This window comes from Euprymna scolopes, chromosome 4, assembly GCF_053919585.1.
Source record: "Euprymna scolopes isolate OS-2025 chromosome 4, ASM5391958v1, whole genome shotgun sequence".
In the NCBI taxonomy this organism is placed as follows: Eukaryota; Metazoa; Mollusca; class Cephalopoda; order Sepiida; family Sepiolidae; genus Euprymna; species Euprymna scolopes.
Genome location: NC_136485.1, coordinates 58,909,921 through 58,933,271, shown reverse-complemented (window position 1 = coordinate 58,933,271; position 23,351 = coordinate 58,909,921). Strand labels below are relative to the sequence as shown.

The window sequence follows — 23,351 nt, the reverse complement described above, 5'->3', positions numbered from 1 at the left end:
AGTCTGACTCCATATAATTAAAGACAGACAAATATTGAAGGTTGAGAGCCGATTTTATTTACTACTAACAGTTTGTATTAGAAGAGGCGAAGTGTTTGTAGGATGGAATGTGATTTAACGAAGAATGGATTGTCCGATGAAGATATTTGACAGTTTGTATTACGGTGAAATGTTTGTAGAATGTTTGCAGGTATGTACGATTTAACAAGGAATGAATGTTCGTAAAACGTTTGTAGGTATGTATGAATTGACAAGAAATGAAGGTTCGTAAAATGTTTGTAGGTATGTATGAATTGACAAGGAATGAATGTTCATAAACGTAACTTATCTTTTGGACGATGGATGTGGTAGGGGTAGGCCAGTCATCCTGCTGACAGTGATGCGTGTCCTGACTTGGAACTGGAAAGCGGGTGACTTCTTTCATCAACAGCTAGCAGCCCGGTGTCTTCATCTTCTTTTTCCTGCTCTCTCCTCTGGTTCCCTAAAATCTCTTGTTTAATAGTGGCAAACCGGCTCACAGTGACTGTGATATTTGAGGTGTTTATTTTAGGCGCGGAGCTCTGCCATTAGTCGATAGCTATTTTGTGGTTATCTTATTTTTTTCTTCCCAAGCGGAAGTGATGATGGAGCCATGTGTAAAAGACGATTTTTCATTTTGTCTCTCATGGTGGATACGTTAACATCCGGTTTGCTGCTAATTCTCATCATGTTCCCACACACATCACCACCCAAAATAGCGGAGCTATTCTGAGAGTGTCCATGAGGATTTTGGTGGATAGGATTTGAAATCAAGTCAGGGGGAAGGTTTGAGAGGACATGATAGAATCTTGTGGTCTCGTTGGATATGTTCCTCAGTTCGAATTGAGCCTCGCATATGGCAAACCATCCGTCCACAGCAGCATGCACAAATCCCGGTATCTTTACAGAGACCACTGACATAGTATCCTCCATTGTGAAATTTGTGGGTTACGCGTTCAGTGGTTGACAAAAATGTTTAATATCTTAGCAGATCGCCGTTCGTCCTGTTAATGTAATTAAACGTCTTTTTTCTTTTTCTTTTTTTTTTGTGAAGGTTGGTGTTTGTATAATTGTTCGCCAATTCTTATTTTAGTCACGTAAAATATTTTAAGCAAAAAAAAAAAAGATGGGTTCTCGTAACTTCAGCAATAATACGTCTGTCCTTTTATTATTATTATTTATTTATTTTTTGGAATGTGCGATTTCATCATGGTCGGCAGGTTCACCATTTATGGCCTCAGTTTTTATATGAGGATTAGGGGTAGGAAGGACGCCATAGAGGTCACAACAAAGAATCTATGAAATGAACAACATTGGAAGTATATAGATTCTGACTCCATATAATTAAAGACAGACAAATATTGAAGGTTGAGAACCGATTTTATTTACTACTAACAGTTTGTATTAGAAGAGGCGAAGTGTTTGTAGGATGGAATGTGATTTAACGAAGAATGGATTGTCCGATGAAGATATTTGACAGTTTGTATTACGGTGAAATGTTTGTAGAATGTTTGCAGGTATGTACGATTTAACAAGGAATGAATGTTTGTAAAACGTTTGTAGGTATGTATGAATTGACAAGGAATGAAGGTTCGTAAAATGTTTGTAGGTATGTATGAATTGACAAGGAATGAATGTTCGTAAACGTAACTTATCGGGTTTGTATTACTGTACACATAGATTCGAAAAAGTTGTCAAAAAACAAATATAGAACAAATAAATGTTATCAAAGGCAAAATAAGTTACTTTTCTACCTAACTGGATATAATTCACGTGTTTTTATTCAGTGTAACATGTTTATTCAGCTCGAAAAACATGCAATGTTTACCGATGTATTGGAAAATTCAAAATGGCAGCCGACTGTCTCTTGGAGAGGGTACGTTTGGGAAAAGGTATTATAAATAATAAACTAGACAAAATACTGTTAGAAAACAACCGAATACATGTCAACTGATGTCACGGTAACATATATTGAGCGAATTTCTAACAGTATTTTGTCTAGTTTATTATTTATAATACCTTTTCCCAAACGTACCCTCTCCAAGAGACAGTCGGCTGCCATTTTGAATTTTCCAATACATCGGTAAACATTGCATGTTTTTCGAGCTGAATAAACATGTTACACTGAATAAAAACACGTGAATTATATCCAGTTAGGTAGAAAAGTAACTTATCTTGCCTTTGATAACATTTATTTGTTCTATATTTGTTTTTTTGACAACTTTTTCGAATCTATGTGTACAGTAATACAAACCCAACTTATCTTTTGGATGATGGATGTGGTAGGGGTAGGTCAGTCATCCTGCTGTCGGTGATGAGTGTCCTGGCTTGTAACTGGAAAGCGGGTGACTTCGTTGTGGTAGGGGTAGGCCAGTCATCCTGCTGACAGTGATGCGTGTCCTGGCTTGTAACTGGAAAGCGGGTGACTTCTTTCATCAGCAGCTAGCAGCCCGGCGTCTTCGTCTTCTTTTTCCTCCTCTCTCCTCTGGTTCCCTAAAATCTCTCGTTTTATAGTGGCAAACCGGCTCCCAGTGACTGTGATATTTGAGGTGTTTATTTTAGGTGAGAAGCTCTGTTAGCAGTTATTGGTCAATAACTATTTTGTGGTTATCTTATATTTTTCTTCCCAAGCGGAAGCGATGCGTGGAGCCATGTGCAAAAGACGTTTTTTCATTTTGTCTCTCATGGTGAATACGTTAACATCTGGTTCGCTGCTAATTCTCATCATGTTCCCACATTTTTCAAGATAATCACAATACAAATCAGTAAACATGAACTTGCTGTTTGATATAACCGGGATGGTGGAGGTTTTAATATTTTGAGACTGCTATAGCTTTCTTATACTCCTCCTTATCTATTTACCAGCAATGCTTCAAGCAAACTACCTTTCTGTTTTATTAATAAATGGAAATGGATTGAGATAAAAAAAAAAAAATTAATTTCTTCAGTCCAGAAGGATTTCTTTTTGTCTAACTTAGGATAGAACAGATACTAGTTTCGAATAATGAAGATCCTATTTGACTCCTCTTAAGGGCAAAGTTAGTGACAAGATTAGTTTTGGAGTGACAAAACCAGATCCCTCAAAAAGAGGTACACTGAATGGAAATAAACAATGTCTGAGAATAGTCCCCTCGGCACTCCATAAAGAATAAGCATGCCACAGGCGATAAGCCACAAATCTTCCTTTCCCCTACGAAATGAAGAGGTAATGCTTGGAGTTCTCCAATAAGAATTTTTTTTTATTGCTGCCCCCCCCCCAATTTTTTATACAATATTTTATTAAAATTTTATATAAAGAATGAGGAGGTGTCCTTAAAATAATGTAGCATGGAGTACAACCTTCTTAATATATATCATTAACATTACAGAAGGCCGTGCATGAAGCCAAAAGAGAATAGGGGGAATGAGTGTCGGGGATCATTCTCTTTTTTGTTTATTCCTTAAGCTATGTTTTCACTCACCATAATACCTCATTCACTCTGTGGGCCTAAGTTATTTAAAATATACCCACATGAATTAATGTTTTTCAAAATTTTATTTACAAAAGAGAACAAAACATTTTTTATTTACAAAAAAAAAAAAAAAAAAAAATATATATATATATATATATATATATATATATTTTTTTTTTCCAATAAGAAGAATTATGAAATGTAATACTAGAATTAAATGATAATTAGTAAAATAACAGGAAGTGACGTTTGTGTTCCTTCCATTCGTGAATTATCTGCCCTTGTTTTTTTTTTTTATTATTCGACGCATGCGTCTTCTCGGTCAGAAATCAAAATGGCGAAGGTGGTAGCAAAAGTTGGCAAGATCGCTTCAAAGTTGCCAGAATTGGCAAAACGTATGTTTCTTTTTTCAAATTATACATTCTTAACGTTGATGTTGATTGCAGTTAGAAGAATCGTATTATTAATAATGCTTGGCTTTTTTAAACTAGTGTTTACAACTGTATTTCTTTCAAATACTAGTTGTCCTTGGTTATAAGTTTAACTTTCAATACAACTGTCTAAATATTCTGAAATACTTTGAAAAAATCATTTTTTTTTAATTATTTATAAGCTTTGAATGGTTAATTATTTTTTCCTAAAATTAGTATCTGAGTCGATGTTTTTGTTTTCTATCGCATGAAATACACATCGTTCAAGATGACCTCTAACACAAGGACGGAACTAAAATTTTTTTATAAAATATGTCTCCGTTTATTAATATTTATTATTTAAAAATAAAAAAAATTTGCTTCTTTAGAATATTCTTTTTATAGTTACTTTATTTTTGACAATACGAAATGATTTATGGCAAAATAATTCCACATCTCCCCCCACTTTTTTTTCTTGAATTGTGTACGTTTTCAACGTCGTTTCTATACGGTTTATCTGTTTTTGTAGTTGCATTCATTTTCAGATTATTTTTTTTTCATCAGAGTAAAAATAGGTACTTATTCACTTTTGTTACCGTGCTGAAATAATGTTATTTTAAAAAGCCATTCTTAACATGGGGAGGGTGTTTTCTAACTATTCTCTATTTTCACTTAACAATTTAATATAAAAAATATTTTTATGGTTTAAATATAAAACTTGAATTTAACTTAAATACTATTTTAAAAAATAGCGCGGTAACAAAAATGCATAAGCTCACACACACATAGATATATATAAGATTTGATTTAATATCATTTTTAAAATAACTTTTTGTTTAAACTTAAAATATAAAAAAATATAACCAATTAACGTACATATACAGCAGTATGTACATACATGTTCAAATTGAAACTTGATTAAAAAAAAAAAAAAAAAAAAAAAAAAACTTATGCAGAGAAGGTACCGTCCTTTATTTTTAAAAATATTTGTAAGTTTTACTGGGTCAATGTGCACTAGAGTACCAACTAAAGACTTACTGTAAGAAGTTGATTTTTAGAGCTATTCGGACCCGTTTTGAACGAATATCACATTAAAAATTGTCGCCAATAAGTAATTTTTCTGATATTATCGTTTTTATTATCCAAATGTATTCTGTTTTCACTGATGGTCATGTTTGTTTTGGCGAAAATACCGAAAAATAATCTATTTTCCAAAAATTAAGTCGAAATTTCTTTCTTTTTAGGTTTAAAAATCGGACACTTTTTGTCCTTTCGATGTGACCTTTGTTTACTTTGTAAATTTTTTGTTTTACCTGGTTTCCACCTTTAAAATGACTACTTTTATAGGTTTTCAGAGTTTGTATTACTATACACAGATTTCGGAAAAGTTTTTCAAAAAACATATATAGCAAATAAGTGTTAAAAGTTACTTTTCTACCAAACTGGATAATTTTTTAGTGTTTTTATTAAATGTAAAATGTTTATTCGGCTCGAAAACATAATGGGTTCGTGCAAAATGAATGCCGATGATGCTCAGCCTCAAAATATATAGATATTTTGACCTCTTTTTACTTGAAAATTCACCAAAAATCAGGAAATTAACAAATTTTAATGAAATTTCCAGTATTTATCTAATGATCATGGAATATAATGAACCCATTATTTTTAAATCTCAGTGGAAATGGGTACTCCTTGGGCGCTGAGTTCCATGGCGACCAGCTGAAGAATTTAATGGGTAAATGTTTACTGGTCGCCATGGAACTCAACGCCCAAGGAGTACCGAAATGTATTATTTTGTTTAAACAAAAATGCTTTTACTAATGGGTTTCTGTAGTAAAAAAAAAATGAATTTATTTATTTTTTTTTTTTTAATGAAAATCAAGCATTGTAAATTATAACAACTAAAAAAAATTATTTAATTAAGCAAAACATTACGCAAAAAGCCCCTGAAGTCCATATTAAGGAATTCGATATAACTCGAAGAAAAGTTAATTTCTCGAACTACTGATATTATCATTGAATTAAGCATTGTTTAATATTTTCACACAAAAAAATTATAATAGCAAAAAAATCTTTTTTTTTTTTTTTTTTTTTTTTGTAATTAACAAGTTTCGCATAATTTTTATATGTAAGATTTTAATATTTTCCTTGCTTGCATGAATGTGAAACTTTCGGCGTAACATAAGTTTTATGTAATCTTGAACAATAATTTAAAAAAAAGAAATTAAATTTAAAAACAGGCACATAGAAATATAATTAAATTAAAAAATGGTAAAAATGATACAAACGTTCAATATATGAACGTGTGCGGGTGGGGGGGGGGAAGGCTAACCCCCTCTACCTCCTTTCAATTACATTACGTCATTTTCACACGGCCTTTTGTTTGACTGGCTGAAATTTTGGCTTCCATATAATCTATTAGGTGTTCAGAAATTTCGTGAAAATAGTGAATAATTCCACCCCATCTTTCCAAGCTTATAACTCCTCGAAAAATGTAATTCAGGCCCTAATTTTTTTTTTTCAATTAAAGGAGCAAGGACCAAAGTTTCATTAAAAAAAAAAAAAAAAAAAACGTGTTTTTTTTTTTTTTTTTTAAAAAAGGTTTTAAACTTCGGACTTTACAGGTAAATTTATAAAAAACAATACTTTTTTTTTTGTTTTAAATTTGAATATATTATTTATTGACCTTTTCTCTTCAATTTGTGATATATAAAACTTTGGTACATAAATTATTTACTTTTTAATAGACATTTCAAAATGGGAGGCGTGAATTATTCGACCCCCTGTCTTTCCAAGCTTATAACTTCTCGAAAAATGTAATTCAAGCCCTAATTTTTTTTTTTCAATTAAAGGAGCAAGGACCAAGGTTCCATTTAAAAAAAACCAAAAAAAAAAAACCCAAATAACGTGGTTTCAAAAAAAAAAAAGGTTTTAAACTTCAAACTTTACAGGTAAAATTCTAAAAAACACTACGTTTTTTTTTTTTTTTGTTTTAAATTTGAATATATTATTGACATTTTCTCTTCAATTTGTGAGTAAATTAATTATTTACTTTTTAATAGACACTTGAAAATGGGGGGGGGGCGTGAATTTAAAAAAAAAACGTGTCTAAAATATTATATTCGGTTTATTGGAAAGAACATAAAATTTCACATTGACCCTGAAAATATCGTAAAAATAGAATCAATAGAAAACTTTTGATAGATTTTTAAAGTTTAAAAATTGAAAAATATTGAGTTCGGAAAATTCATTACTGTTTTTAAAAAATAAAAAAAAATATTTCTATTACTTTTAAAACAACTTTCATAGTTTATTTTGGAAGTATAATCCATAAAGAAAATAAACAACCCACTTTTAACAGAGAAATTACGAGATTTTTATATTTTATTCGCAGTTTCGTGTTAGGGGTGTCAAAAATTCTGATACACCTAAAATCCATGTTTACAAAACTTCCGTTTGTTGCGATTTTGTGAAGAACAGAATCCCTCACTATTTTTTGTACAAACAAGATGTTTTTATTTCAATGTCTTAGGACTTTACTAGTCACCGCCAAAACTTGTCAGGTAAGTACATTTTGACGGACCGTCTTTTTAAAAAAATCTACTAAAAATCAGGTAATTATCCAATCAATACAAAATTTTCAGCGATTATTAAGAGAAGAATGAACTTTATAACAGTGCACTTATTTTTCATAAACAATATTTATATATATATATATATATATATATATAAAAATTTTTTTTTTTTTTGCTTACCCCCCCCCCTTTTGTTTTGATGGGGGGGTTCCAAATATGCTTAAAATAATCATCTGAAACTGAACAAAACGTATGTTGTAAGGGATGGGATTATAAATTAAAAAAAAACTAAAAAAAACTTGAGTTTTGAAGTGTGAAATTCTGTGAATATGTTAAGTAAAATAATTAAGTTACGCAAAAAAATTTAATATTTATACGAAAAAAGCCATTTTAAAATCTTTGATAAATAAATTAACAATTTCTTTTTAGCGAGCCGAATAATGCATGACCATTATTAAACAGGGCATGCTTTGAAGAATCGATACAAAAAAAAAATTTGATAAATATTGTGCCCTTTGTGTTAAAAATATTGTTATTTTTTTCGATCAAGTTTGGAAACGTTTGCCGCCTTTCGACTACGGTGGACCAAACGCGCTGAAATAATTTTTTTTTTATTCTGCTTTAAATTGCTCCCCTCCCCATTTTGGAGAGCCTGGCCCACATACACATTAAAAACTAAACTCATACAAATGGTCACCCATCTGGTACTGGTCAGCCTCGGCGTTAATAATACATTGAAATTTTCGTCACTGAAAAATAAGTTTTTTTTTTTTTTTTTTTTTTTTTTTTCGGTTATTATTCAAAGTTACGACTGAGCAAAGTTGAAGAATATTCCAAAATTGATAAGATAAATCGGTCTGTATCATCCATTTTCATATAGCTAATAGTTTCAGAATTATTTTCATGTATATTATGTAAATATTTGATAATTATTAATTGCACGGAATTTTCTTTAAAATGTTATCTTTTATAGAAATCAAATCCACTTACAGAAAAGCGGCCGCTAAGCACGTCCTGCACTGAGCTTACTAAAGTATTCTGTTAAAAATAGAAAACTGTCTTACTAGTCATTTTTTTATTTTGAGTTCATCAATTTAAAAAAATTATTTTCAAATTTGATTTCCAAACAATGCTATTTTGTTTTTTAACGCTTTTAATACATGTGCACGGTAAAAAGCAAGAAAATGTACTACTAAGTGCATGCGTTTAACTTATTTGTACTTAAGGTAGAATTGTTTTTTTTAGTGATCAAAAAAACAAATATATAACCAATAAAAGGTATTTGTGCACTTATGCTACCATACTGAAATAATAATGCTATTAGCATGGGAAGGAAGGGTGTTTTTTGTTAACTATTATTTTCACCTAACAATTAAAGATATCATAAAACTTGAATTTTTTGTTTGTGCATAGTGTCTCAGGGTTGCATTTGCGCACACCAAGATGGCCACAAGCGATAACATAAATGACATTGCTTTATATCCGGAAAACTACTTATTTACAAAAATTTAAATGCAATATTCATTTTCAGCATACCCTAAAATCTATAGAAGTAATCATTTAAATGTTAAGATGAAAACAAGGTAAAATATTACCGTTTTATTTCTTTGTTTACATAATTGAATTTTCAGTAAAACAACAGAATAGAAGTGACAAAAATTACCATCAACTGGTGAATATATAGTTGTTGCTTATCAGGATTCCTGGTACTGTGAAAGTTACATTGAGGATTCATGTAGAGTACGATTTATGGTTGCTGCTAAGAAAATAGGGGTATACTTTGGGCCAGGTAGAGAGGATTTACAAAATTGAAAATTGGACTGGTCCCAAAATACATAAGTTCTGGTCGACTGGGAATTTCCATCTTTTACAGAAATCCAAAATCTAGATGAAAAATTTTCTTTGATTTATTTCTGAGATTAATTCATATCTACTCAATTTTTTTTTCTTTGAGGAGAGTAGTAAATACTGGCCATGAATGCTTTTTAGGCATTCAATGTCTATACCCAAGATTAAGCTCTCCTTTGGTAAGGAGGCAAAATACCTATTCTCAATATAGCTATATTTAAATACCACTATAATACTTAGTTTTGTTCATAAATAGACACCCACTGTATGATACCATGCGCCAGTTTAAAAAAAAGTGAAATTTGTACATCTGAATTTATAATTCATGACTTATGGTAAAGCGATACATCAGATTTGACTGCTTAATCAGAAGGAGCACACAATTTTACAAAAGAGTGCCAAGTTTCATGAGAATAGCTTGAAAAATAAATAAATGGTGGCGAAATTACCAAATTTCTTGAAATATTGAGGTCCGTAATTTAGCCCACTTTTTCTAAAGAAAAAATGTCCACGGAAAAGCATAAATTTTGGCACTTAAAATTCTCATAACTTTTGAACTATTGATGGTATTTGCATAATTCAAACGGTTTTAAGCATAGCTCTTTTCATGCAAATTAATAAAATAACAATTATCTAAAAAGAGAAAAATCAACTTGTAATGCTGATTTAATATTTCACAAACATTCTATTTACATTTGGAGGGAGGGGTGGGTTGTAGAACTGTATCATGCCCCCCCCCCCCATCCCAATGTAAATAGAATGTTTGTGAAATATTAAATAGTTCTTATGCTCGGTTAATGTCAGCGTGTTATTTATGGAAAAAACAGTTCATTAAACTGCAGAAGCACCTGTTACAAACAATGCAATTTCTAGAATTGAATACCCCTCCTCCAAAAAAAAAAAAAAAAGCAATGTTTTTATAAATCGCTCGTGTAAACTTACAGCATTATTAAAGTCCTAAATTAAGATGAAAAATGAATGAATTTCTTAGTAAAACAGTTGTCTCCCTTAGAACAATGACAAATTCTAAAATAGTACCCGAAGACGAAGTAGCTCCAGTTCTCTCCAAACTCTACAACAAATGCCTTAATGAATCATGCTTTCCGGACTGTTGGAAAACTGCTTCTGTGGTACCAGTATTCAAGAATTCTGGCGAAAGAACTGACCCATCAAATTATCGCCCCATTAGCCTCCTCCCACTTTTCGCCAAAATATTTGAAACCATAATTAACCATGCTCTAGTCCGGCACCTTAAAGATGCTAAACTTCTGACTGACCAACAATATGGATTTAGACAAGCCCGTTCCACAGCACACATCCTCACTGTAATCTCTGAACGTATATACCATTCACTGGACAAAGCGGGGGAGGGCAGAGCGATAGCTCTAGATATATATCTAAGGCTTTTGACAGGGTATGGCATGAGGGTCTGCTCAGGAAAATTAAATCATATGGTATCACTGGTAGAATACTTAACATAATTAAATCCTTCTTAGATAAGAGAAAAATCCAGGTTGTCCTCGATGGTCATACATCTAAACAGTGTGATATAAATGCGGGAGTGCCTCAGGGGTCTATCCTTGGACCTCTATTTGTTCCTAATATTTATTAATGACCTCCCCGACAAAACTGCCTCTGAGATGGGTATATATGCTGATGACACTACACTCTATAACAGGCATGACAAGAAAACAAATGAACACATAACTAAAGAAATGGCAGAAACACTAGAGGATGGCCTCCAATCTGTAGTGGAATGGGGACATAAATGGATGGTCGCATTCAATGCTGCCAAGACTAAACTGGTTTCCTTCAATAATTACAAGAAACCTTCTTTGCCACCAATAGCAATGGCCAGTGACTCCCTGTCTGAGAGTACATCTTTCAAACTGCTTGGCCTAATGTTCGCAGGAAACATGAGTTGGAACAATTATATTGAAAACATTGCCAGGGCCACTGCGAAGAAGGTAGGCTCTCTCTACCATGCTAGAAAACTACTGACACCTGAAAGTATCCTGTACCTCTATAAGGCCACCATTTGCCCATGTATGGAGTATTGCTGTCACATTTGGGCTGGTGCATCTGCTGCTAGTCTCTCGCTCCTAGACAAGGTTCAAAAGAGAGTCACCAATCTGATAGGCCCTGAACTGGCATCTAAGCTTCAGCCTCTGTCCCATTGACGAAACGTTGCATCCCTCTGCCTGTTCTACAAGTATTTTAATGGTGAATGTTCTGACGAACTGAAGACACTTGTGCCCCCACGACATAGACACCCTCGACAAACGCGACAGGCAGCTAAATCCCACCCCCACACAGTAGAGATCCCTAGATGTAAAAGATTTTTCTACTCGAGTAATTTCTTCCCCAGAACCGCTAGACTCTGGAATTCCATTCCACGTCCCTGCTTCCCCAACTGTACTGACATGCAGAAGTTCAAGTGTAATGTGAACCAACATCTTGCTGCCCAAATCCCAACATAGTGCCCCAGTAGTTGCTGCCCCTGATAGTTGCCCTCTACATCACAGTGGCAATGTGCCTTGTTTGGGGTGAAAATGTAATTTAAAAAAAAAAAAAAAAAAAAAAAAAAAAAAAACTAATAAGTCCTTTTAAAGGAAAATGGTGGAAACCAGGTAAAAATTTACACTTTTTATATTTTCAAGTTAAATCATAGTGTTACAATATCTTTTAGTGTTAACTGAAAGAACAAAATGGTTACAAAAACACCCTCCTTCCAATATTAATAGTTTTCTAAATTAATGTTATTTCAGCACTGTACAATATGTGCATAGGTGCCCCCCCCCCCTTTTTTTTTTTTAATAAACCTTTTGTCAAATACTTGAAATTATTTTGTCTATCTCTTATACGAAATTTATGAAATAATGATGATAATTTATGTCACTGAAATAAGAATTAGCCATTACATGTAATATATGGGAAATTCCTATTTGAATCACATAAATTATTTAGAGTAAAATGGGTTAGGTATTACTCTCAAATAACTTCAATCCAGTTTTAGCTAAAATAATAACAGTAAGTTATAAGCATGTTTCATATATGCAAAATGCTGAAATAAAAACAAGCTGGAAAAATAGTCACCATCTTTTAACCCCAAGCAAGGCATATATTGCCATTGAGATATAAGGAGCTACTGTGATTATGCATCAAATTTATAGGAGGTATCCTAAATGGGGAGTTGTGCAGCAAGATGTTAGTTGACATTATATTTTAATTTCTGCATGTTCATACAGTTGGGGAATAAGACGGGAATTCCAAAAGCATATCGTCCAAGAAATGTTAGAATAGAAAGTTTTTCTGGCATCTAAAGACTTCTATAATTTTTTAAATTTTTTTATTTTAATTTTTTTTTTTTTATTATTAATAGCTGAGGAAGAATGGCTCCAGTTCATAATTTTCTACTTATGGACTGGGGTTATTGCTTCAGGGTTCACACAGGCTTGAAAAGTCCTGGAATTTTGAATTTTGCCCTAAAAAGGTCTTATTTCTATTATTACCTTGAAAAATCCTTAAAAATATATAAAATGTCTTTAAGTGACCTTGAATATCCTATTCCTTATGTCCAGTAAAACTTTTTGTTGTAACATTAAAAATAAAATCGAAATAAATACTATTAAATTATTTTTTTAAGTATTAATAAAATATTTTTTTAACTATTGAATATAAAATTGAAATACATTTTTCTGAAATTACATATTATTGTGGATACAAAAGTCATGTCCCTTTATCACAAAGCTATCCAATGGTTTCAATATAACATCGATAGTTTTGTGATAAAGGGATGTAACTCTTGTATCCAAAATATCGAAAATTCAAAATTTAAAAAACGGACACAGCATAGACTAATCCACAATAGAGAAAATAACATTTAATCGTGTTTGGTTAATCAAATATAAGTTGGTCGGGAATGTAAGCAGGCATATTTTTTTGTATGGTAATGAAAATGACTTTTCTTATCCAGTTTTTTTCGGTTATTTTTTTAATTTGGGTTAATTATATCATTGTTTATATATCAAATTTTGTTTTGAAAAATTGGAGTTTGTTTGTGGAAGGTCTTGAAAATGGACATTAAAAATCTGTACAATGCCTGTTTTCTTCCTTAGATAGCCTCTTTTAATTCTTGACAAAAGGGTTTTACAAGATGAGTAATCTGTAAATTAAGTTAAAGGACATTTGGGTACTATAGTGATAGCATGGTACCAACTTATTGGGCCAAAGTCATTAAATCACAGTGTGAGTGGTTTGCAAGAAAAAAATCTGTAGACATTAAAAATGTTTTGCTTTTTATTTTAAATATTCTATAAGGAATCATTTTGAGTTAAAATCTATTGAGAAATACTCACTTTAAATGTGTAAACATTAGGTAAAGAATAACTGTAATTTCAAGAATATTTATTAATTGATGCCTAATTTTCGTGGTTCAAATTTTATCAATATTGAAAGTATCTAAATTTACATAAGATTTCTACCCTTTTTTGCATGAAACTGAATTTAAACTATATCACAATAGTTATTTATGCAATAGAAACCTAACTTACATAAATGGAGGAAAATTATTAATGATATATTTAATTAAAAAGTAATTTTATTAACTGGAATTTCACAAAATGTGCTATATAAATTTTTATTTTTAGAAATTTTGCCATAGAACTTTGTTCAAATTTGCATCTAAATCTTTTTTATATGAAAACTGGTAATATTTATATTAATTTGTATTTCAGAGGCTAAACCTGGATTACAGACTTTTGTAAGGTATGCAAAAGTCGAACTGACCCCACCAACTTTAGGAGAAATGCCCAAAGTTTCTGAAGGACTTCAAAATCTTGCCACAGGTGTGAAAACTGGAAAATGGAAGACCCTCACAGTTAAAGTTTGTATTGTTCTTCAAATTTCTATAATTCCTTCATTCATAGAAAATTTTGAGTTTAATAAAATTGGTTTTATTTTATGAATTTTTAATGATTTATCAGATTGCCTCAGCTGTAACAGTTAGACAAGTTATTTTTTTTTTTATTCGGGGAGAGGGGCCATAGATAGAAGCTCAGCCATGCACCTGCTTGGTGTTTTGGACCTTTCAGCATTATACACTCGCTTACAGATTACTCAGACTATGGTTGTCCAGATGAATAGCTACAATGTTCTCCATGGTTTTCTGATATTTATCTAATCATAAAGCTCTTAGTTGCTTTAGTAGACCTGTGGATAGTTTGCATCTTTTTTCGATATCTAAATCACTGAATTCTCTAGTTGAGCTATTCAGTGATTTTAGGTATCAAAAAAGATGCAAACAGGTTTCAAATCTTTTACATCTCTCCTCCAGTGAAAAATATCTTGCTCTTCATCCTGTCGACTGACCAGCTTTGCATACATGGAAAACTTCTTTTCAAAGGCAAGACTTCATGTGATCTTTATATGCAATTGTTGTCTTTTGCTTAGTAACATAAAATACAAATATTTAGTTGCTAGGTTTTGATTTTGGTGTGCTTAGGGAATCTTCACTCTCCTTAATGATCTATTAAGCTTTATCAGTCTTCTATAGATGCCAGAATTCATGCAGATGCTGGTCTCTTGGTGGGCTTTGGTTCTTCTTCAACTGTCTTTTTTTGGAAGGTTGACATCATTTCACCCACTCAATTCCTATTTTGATGACGTCTGCAATAGTCTTCAAAATTGATCATGCCTCCATCAATACCTTCCATATCTTCCAAGTTCCTCTATACAATAGCTGAGGATCTGCTCCAGTGTTTGTCACTTAGAACACAGCATTTCTGGTTATTCTGTTATGCCACATGTTTGCAGACTATTAGTACATTACTGTTCATTAATTTTATATTCTGAATAAAATGTTATTGAAAGATAAAATTAAACTAAATTATATTTGTATCGTTTTTTTATTATATAAAATAAAAAAGGTTACCTTTTGGAATTTTCAAAGTCAAATAGCATCTAAGATGTCAAATCAAATTTTGCTTCTGATTAACTGATTTTCATTTGTTATTGTTATACCATCTTATTTGCAATATAACCCACTTTGCTATGATTTATTTTAAAATTTAAATTATGACTGGTACTATTTACAAAAAATAAAAATCAACAAGGGGAGTAACATGTATTTAATTGTATGTCTAAAGGAAAATGCTTCCCGACAGCTTGGAAAAGCTCATTAATTTGCCCAGTATTTAAAAATACTGGTAGTCAGTCTTCTGCATTTAGATACAGGCCAATTATTCTGTATCAAGAATAAGTTGCTTGAATCTGTTAAGTAGAGAAATTGTCCACTACCTCAGCAAAAACAACCTACTCTGCAACAATGTGGTTTTCGTCCTACAAGGTCTAAAGCTGATGTACTAATTTCATGTACAATTAGTGAATCTATTGACAAGGGTTTTCTCTCTAAAGCAATAACTCTTAACATATCAAAAGTATTTAAGGTTTAACATAAAATCCTATCACGAGATTTCCAGGTATGGAATATCTGAAAATGTCTTCGATAGTTTATACAAGTTGTCATTGATTGGCAGAAGTCCAAAGTTCATAGTGTCAATACTGGCGTGCCTCAAAGTTCATCCTGGCACAACTCTTTCTTATCTTTTATCAATGATCTCAAATCACATTCTAAGTTCATTCGTCAACATATACACGGACAGCACTACGATTCATGGCAACACTTCAAAGGCCTACAACAAGCAAGATCTCCAAGTCTCTCTCCTCCGACCATGACCATATGGAGCAAAAGGTGGCTGGTTAATTTTAACACATCCAAAACCAAGCTTCCATCTTTTCACTGTAAACGCTCAGACCCCCACTTGGCCCCCCAATTGATACGAATGGTTCTCCTCTCAAAGAAGCTCTCCCGCTTTGATAAGCTTCTTGGTCTAACCTTCACTCCTCACCTGAAATGGAAGATTTGCATCAAATCTGTTTCCATGGTTGTGTTATTCTACAGTTCCTGGAGGTTTTTCACTCTTGATGCAATGCTCTACCTGTATAAGAGCCAGATATGTCCTAAAATGGAATATTGTTGCCACTTCTTGGTAGGAGATACTCTGTCAAAACCTTGTGGGTGGTGCCCTTTTCTCATCCCTGAAACCACTTTCCCACAGAAGAGACATTGCAAGCCTTTGATACTATATCATTATTTTAATGCCATTACCACTTTTCTCAGTCGCCCTTTTTGTCACTATCTAATACATTCACTATGCAAACAAGCAAGTTGACAATTTTAATATTTTGTGCTCCGTATATCGTCATCCATGCTTAATGATTTTTTTTTTTTTTTTTTTTGTTATTAAAAGTAAAATAATTTTAAAGTGAAAATACAGTTTTTATTTTATTAGAATTTTACAAATTTTTAAATTTCTAAAATGTGATTTTTGTTAATACTTTTGAAATTTTCACTATTCTGTTATAATTTGATTTATGATAAATTAAGGTTAATATTACTAAAAAGAACATTGAATTTATTGACCGAACAAACTGATTGGAAAACTTCAGAAAATATTTTTACAAGTTTTACATGTGCTCAAATTAAAATAGTTTAAAAATTAAACTTCCATGTTTTTATTTGTTTTTGTGGAAATGAATAAATGTAGCACTACAAGCGTATGCTGTATTTTCGTGAACATCGGTAATATTACATATCTAATGTGCTTCAATAAGTCATTTTATTTGTTGGTGAATTTTTAAAAGAATTGATGGAAAGAGAATATAATTTCTTTTTCTTTCATGCGTTGAATATTTTTATGCTCAAAGTTAAAAATGAAAAATAAAAACTGTAAAAAATGACGATAACAAAAAAAGGAAACATTTTTTCAATGTTTACATTTTATACGTTACGTTTGGATACATATTAAATTTGATTAGATTTGGCTGAAATTTTATAGGCTGAACAAGCTAAATTGACGAAGAATATTTAAAAATTGACAAAATAAATCGACGTATATCATCCATTTTCATGTAGATAATAGTTTCAGAATTATTTTCATGTATAATATGTAAATATTTGATTATTAATTGCGTGGAATTTTCTTTAAAATGTTATCTTTTTATAGAAATCAAATTCGCTTACAGAAAAATGGTCACTAAGCGCGTCATGTGCTAAGCTGACTAAAGTATCCTCTTAAAAATAGAAAACTGTCTTACTAGACTAGTCATTTTTTATTCTGAGTTCATCAATATAAAAAAATTCAAATTTGATTTCCAAACAATACTATTTTGTTGTTTTTAACGCTTTTAGTACACATGCACTAAAAGCGTTAAAAAACAATGTACTAAGTACATGCATTTAACTTCTTATTTGTACTTAAGGTAGAATTGTTTTTTAATGGTCCAAAAACAAAAAAAAAACGAAACATATAACAAATAAAAAGGTACTTGTGCACTTATGCTGAAATAACATTATTTAGAAACCCATTCTTAACATGGGAAAGCAAGGGTGTTTTTGTTAACTATTCTGTACTTTCACTTAACAATTAAATAAAAGATATTGTGAAACTTGAATTTATTTTTAACTCCTTGTCAAGACCATTTTTTCAAATCTGTAAAACAAACCCGTTTTTTTTTTGTTTTTTTTTTTAAACTGAGGATATCTAAATAATTAGGCAATTCAATAAACATTTCATTGTGATGCATTTTGTAAATGTTTACCTTGTTTCCATCTTAACGTTTTTCTTTAAAATGACTACCTTTTACAGGTTTTCGCATATGCTGAAAACGAATATCGCATTTAAATTTTCCGCAAATAAGTAGCTTTCCAGATATTAAACAATGTCATTTCTTATGTTATTGCTGGTGGCCATTTTGGTATGCACGTTTGTGCATGGTTTCTCGGGGTTGCGCTTGCGCGTACCAAGATAGGCAGCAGCGATAGCATAAGAAATGACATTGTTTTATATCCGGAAAACTACTTATTTACAGAAAATTTAAATGCGATATTCGTTTTCAGCATACCCTAAAACCTATAGAAGTAATCATTTTAAATGTTAAGGTGGAAACAAGGTAAAAAAAAATTACCGTTTTATTTCTTTGTTTACATAATTGAATTTTCAGTAAAACAACAATAGAAATGACAAAAATTACCATCAACTGGTGATTATATAGTTATTGCTTATCAGGATTCCTGGTACTGTGAAAGTTACATTGAGGATTCGTGTAGAGTACGATTTATGGTTGCTACTCAGAATAGGGGTATATTTTGGGCCAGATAGAGAGGATTTACAAGATTGAAAATTGGACTGGTTCCAAAATACAAAAGTTCTGGTTGACTATGGGAATTTCCATCTTTTACAGAAATCCAAAATCTATATGAAAAATTTTCTTTGATTTATTTCCGAGATTAATTCATATCTACTCAAATTTTTTTTTTTCTTTTGAGGGAAATAGTAAATAGCAGCTATGAATGTTCTTTGGGCATTCAATGGCTACACCCAAGATTAAGCTCTCCTTTGGTGAGGAGGCAGGAAAATGCCTATTCTCAATAAAGCTATATTTAAATACTACTGTAATACTTAGTTTTGTTCATTGACACCCACTGTATGATACCATGTGCCAGTTTAAAAAAAATTTGAAATTTGTACATCTGAATTATTCATGACTTATGGTAATGAGATGCATCAAAGTTGACTGCATAATCAGAAAGAACATACAATTTTACAAAAGAGTGCCAAGTTTCATGAATATTTTGAAAAATAAATGGTGGCAAAATTACCAAATTTCTTAATGTTGAGGTCCGTAATTCAGCCCACATTTTCTAAGAAAAATGTCCACGGAAGAGCATAAATTTTGGCACTTAAAATTCTCATAGCTTTTGAACTACTGAAATACAAACGGTTTTAAGCACCTTTTACATGGCTTTTTTCATGCAATTTGATAAAATAACAATTATCTAAAAAGAAAAAAAAATCAACTTGTAATGCTAATAAATGTTTTTTTTTTTTCTTCATCTATTCTATTAACGTGCAAAACTAATTATGGTTATTTAATTGTAGAGAAAAAACAAAAGAACAGATACATGTTGATCTTAGCAAAAAGGCCAAGGAACTATAAAAAAGCTGTTCTCGTGACTAGACATTTTTAAATGAATAATAAAGAAAAAGCATTAATCAGAATCTTTTTAATGGGCTGGGTAGTGTAGTATCTGTTGTAAAACTGTTCTAAGAATTATCTTTTCCATGAGAGCTCAACATTTTTTCCTGAAAAATTAGAAATATAGTCTGAAATAAGTTTTTCATTTTAAATACAAACCAATAAAATTGAATTTTCTGCTTGAATTGTTTTTTATTTAAAGTTTTCACTTTATAAATCCTGTTATCAACATGTTTCGACCTCTGCTCTATTAGAAAATATAAAAAATTTTTTTTAAAAATTGCTGTCTTTTCTCTTATTTTTGTTCAATTTACGTGGCTGAAAAAGGTAAAGGATCCGTAATACTGCTTTTATTTTAATTCCTATTTCAACCATGTAAATTATTTAGAGCAAAATAGGTTTCAGCATTACTCATAAACTTACTTTTTTTATTTTTTTTTTATTTATTTATTTTTTTTAAAACATGAACCATGTTTTTAGTAAAACAAAAGTTAGGGTTTTTAAGGTTTGGTTTTATTCTTCCAAGTTTCACCATGCACATAAAATGCCGAAATAAGTTGGAAAAGTATAGTCGCCATCTAAACAAGAGAAAGGCTAGCTAAAGAATGCTAACTGAAGTTTATAAACTTTTTTTTTAACTAGAAAATTATAAAAAGAAATTATTGTTCTTCCTTGGCTAGCATGTTTTTCTTTGGTTATAAAGATGGTGACTATTTTTCTACTCAATTTTAATTTCATGTGAAGAACAAGACTTGACATTGTTTTTATTATCTAAATAAATACCGAAGTTTTTTTTTCCACCTATCCTAACAACATTAATATTAAAAACAACATTAATATTAAAGCGGTTTATGTTTATTTATTTTTGTGTAGCATATTTTCAGTCATTATGATACATTCCTCCCTGGCATTACCTCTGTTATGGGGAGGCAATATAGTATATGTCCCATCTTCTAATTTGTGGGTAGTGCATTATCTATTCTGTTATATCATGCTTCCAATCATTAACATTGGAGGGGAGAGGGTATTTATATCATGCTTTCTAATCCTTGTCTCCTCCTCCCCTGGGGTTAGTCTAGTTAGTTCATCATCATATCATCCTCTCAGCTTAACAAAAATATGTAATCACATCTTGGGCCCAACTCTTCCTTATCTTCATCAATGATCTCTCAAATAACATTCTAAGTTCATTTGTTGACATATACACAGACAGCACTACCATCCAGGGCAATATATTTATTTAGGAGCATATGTTTATTTAAAACTAGCGGGGGTACCCGGCGTTGCCCTAGTGTTTGTTTCCGGGACGGGAGGGAGTTTTAAAAAATGTTATGGTAGGTAAGTAGGAAGGATCAAACCCGGAGTCATGAGTAAAAGTAGGAAAATAAAGTGTGAAAAAAAAAACAAAAAAAACATCTGCAACGTTAACAGTTCGGCCACCAAGAAAAGTCCATTCCAGTTGTTTAGGGAAAAAAAAAAAAAAAAAAAAAAAAAAACGACTACGGTAGGTCGGCGCGAACGTGAACATATAATGTGAATTGTCCAGCACGCTAACCACTACGCCACAGAGCACTGCAGCTTAGTTTAGTGAATTTAAATAACTTCACATGAAAGAACTACGAAGCCAAACCGGTGTTCTCTTCTCAACTGTTCCTTGTGAACGATCCCCAAACGGTGTTAAGTGGTGGCAGGGGGAGGAGGAATTTATTAGAGAGAAAATATTTTACCACTTCCATTAATCTTAACCGATTTTGGCCGTGACTTCTCAGCAGAAAAAGTATAGAAATCTAAGATTATCGAGGAATTTGAGAAATAATAAGCCTATAACACACCTTAGATATTGTTCTGCCGTTTGTGCATATTCTTGATTTTTAATCCTATTAATGTCAAAATCAGATGGGAAAAAATGAGTTCATTTTATTTATATAGAAGATAAATGTAAAAACAAAAATTCTATTTTATTTTTGTGTTAATGTAGGAGCATTTTGTGATTTTTATACGAAAGTGTAGAATTCAACTGGAAAAGTAAAAACAGAAAAAAAATGTTTATGTCTACTTCTTCAGAATGCCTTTTGTATAAAACTTCATTTTGTTTTCCCTTTATTTTATTTTATTTTTTATTTATTTTTTTTTCAGGAAGCCTGGTTGAATACTTTGGTAACAGCTGAAATTGCCTGTTGGTTCTTTATTGGTGAAATTATTGGTAAAGGCAGCCTTATTGGTTACAACATACCTGGCGCTTTCCATATTTAAAAAGAACCTTTCAATTATGCGTTTATTTTTTAGAAAAAGAAATGCAACTTAGGGATATTTAATAAAACTTTTTGTTGCCACCATTTTTACTTTGGTTTTGTTTCTTTGTCTGCATTTTATCACAGCTTAAAGCACGAGTTTCATGTTTAATAATGTGCGTATGGCAGATACACACATGATGATGATACCTACCACCAGAGTACACTTTCTTAAAAAGTGAACAACCATTTTGGATTGATAGAGCTTACTCTGTCATTACTAACTGCGTGGTTTTGCATATTTCATTTTTGTTTTAAACCTTGTGTTTAGAGTTACATTTTATTTTTTCCTCCATTATATGACAGAATGGAAGCATTTTATTTTTCAAAATAATTTTAATCTTATGTTTCTGAATTTTTGAGATGAGGATTGATAATTTGGATTCTTCAGACTACAGTTCTCATCTTGAGCGTTATTCTCGCCAAGTTTCAGTCGATGCAACCTCCAACCTTTTTCAGGTGTACCTTTCAAACTCGGGAATCTGCACAGAATTTTGACTGGAACCCTTTATTTAATCCATAGGGGTAGCATGCTCTTGTTTTGTCAATCCTGATCAGATGTGTTAAGTAATTCACAATTCTTAGTATTACCTGCATTGAGGATTCAGACTGAATTTTTCTAAGTATTTTATCTATTATGTTACAGATTTGAATTTCCATACAGATTCCAGTGTTCAAGAAGATACACTTAAGGAAGTTTGGAGATTGTGAGAATAACATTCAAGATGGGAATAATATTTTGAATAATACAAATTGATATAGATTTTTAGGAAAAATCTTGGATACAAAAGTGAAATACTGACCTTTTTTAATTATTTAAACCTGACTTCTTTAACAATAAATAAACAAATATAAGTACATAATTTTTTATTTTATTTTTTTTTCTAAAAGAAATAAATTATTGTTGGACATTTGAACATTTCTGGAGCTAAGCATTTAGTCTTTAGCCTACTGCTTTTGAAATTTTGTTTCATTTTAGCTGCTTTTTTTAGTTCCATCTGATAACTCCTGATATATGGACATTTTGAAAAAAAAAAAAAGATCTATATTTAAAGAAAGGAGAGGAGGGACATTCAGAATCTCTATTCTTAAGATGTGTCGATTCAGTTGGTAACAATGAAAACCCAAGTTAACAGTCTCTTCCAAAGATACAGGAGATGCTTAATTTCAACAAAATTAGAAATTACTTAAAGTGTTGAAATTTAAGAGAATTAATAATTTGAATTATTCAAACTATTATCATCTTAGTTATTTTCACCTTTCGGCCAATATAACTCCCGCCTGCTTCAGGTGGATTTCTTTCGAAATTGATAATCATTGTCAAACCTAGAAGTCAAAATCCATATAACTGTCTGTAGTAAGAGTCGAACCTTCTACCTCCACTACATGAACTTGTAACATAACAGTTAAAGGGATTGATTAACAACCTGTTGTAAGTGAACATCTGGGGAGTAAAGTTAATTATGCACTGGATAATGACTTAAGAATAACATCAGAATTAATATTTCTACTTCCTCATGTCTAATGCACCATCTAAACAGTTTGGTTCAAAATTCTATATATGTTCCTGAGTTTCACACAAAGATTATCAAGTTTAAAAAAAAAAAAAAAAAAAACTGTTCCTGGTGGAAGAGTCATGACTTATAACTTTAATAAAGG

At 31.4% G+C, this 23,351-nt stretch overlaps 1 protein-coding gene across 1 annotated transcript; it reads left to right on the top strand.

Moving 5' to 3' along the window:
* The first annotated feature begins 3,708 nt into the window (after nucleotides 1-3,708).
* Nucleotides 3,709-21,739, top strand: LOC145267552 (ATP synthase F(0) complex subunit g, mitochondrial-like). The gene is made up of 3 exons (XM_080123312.1): nucleotides 3,709-3,865; nucleotides 14,040-14,188; nucleotides 21,538-21,739. Exons 1-3 carry the CDS (start codon nucleotides 3,805-3,807, stop codon nucleotides 21,652-21,654), a joined length of 327 nt encoding a protein of 108 aa, XP_079979438.1. The 5' UTR covers nucleotides 3,709-3,804; the 3' UTR covers nucleotides 21,655-21,739.
* The last annotated feature ends 1,612 nt before the right edge of the window (nucleotides 21,740-23,351 follow it).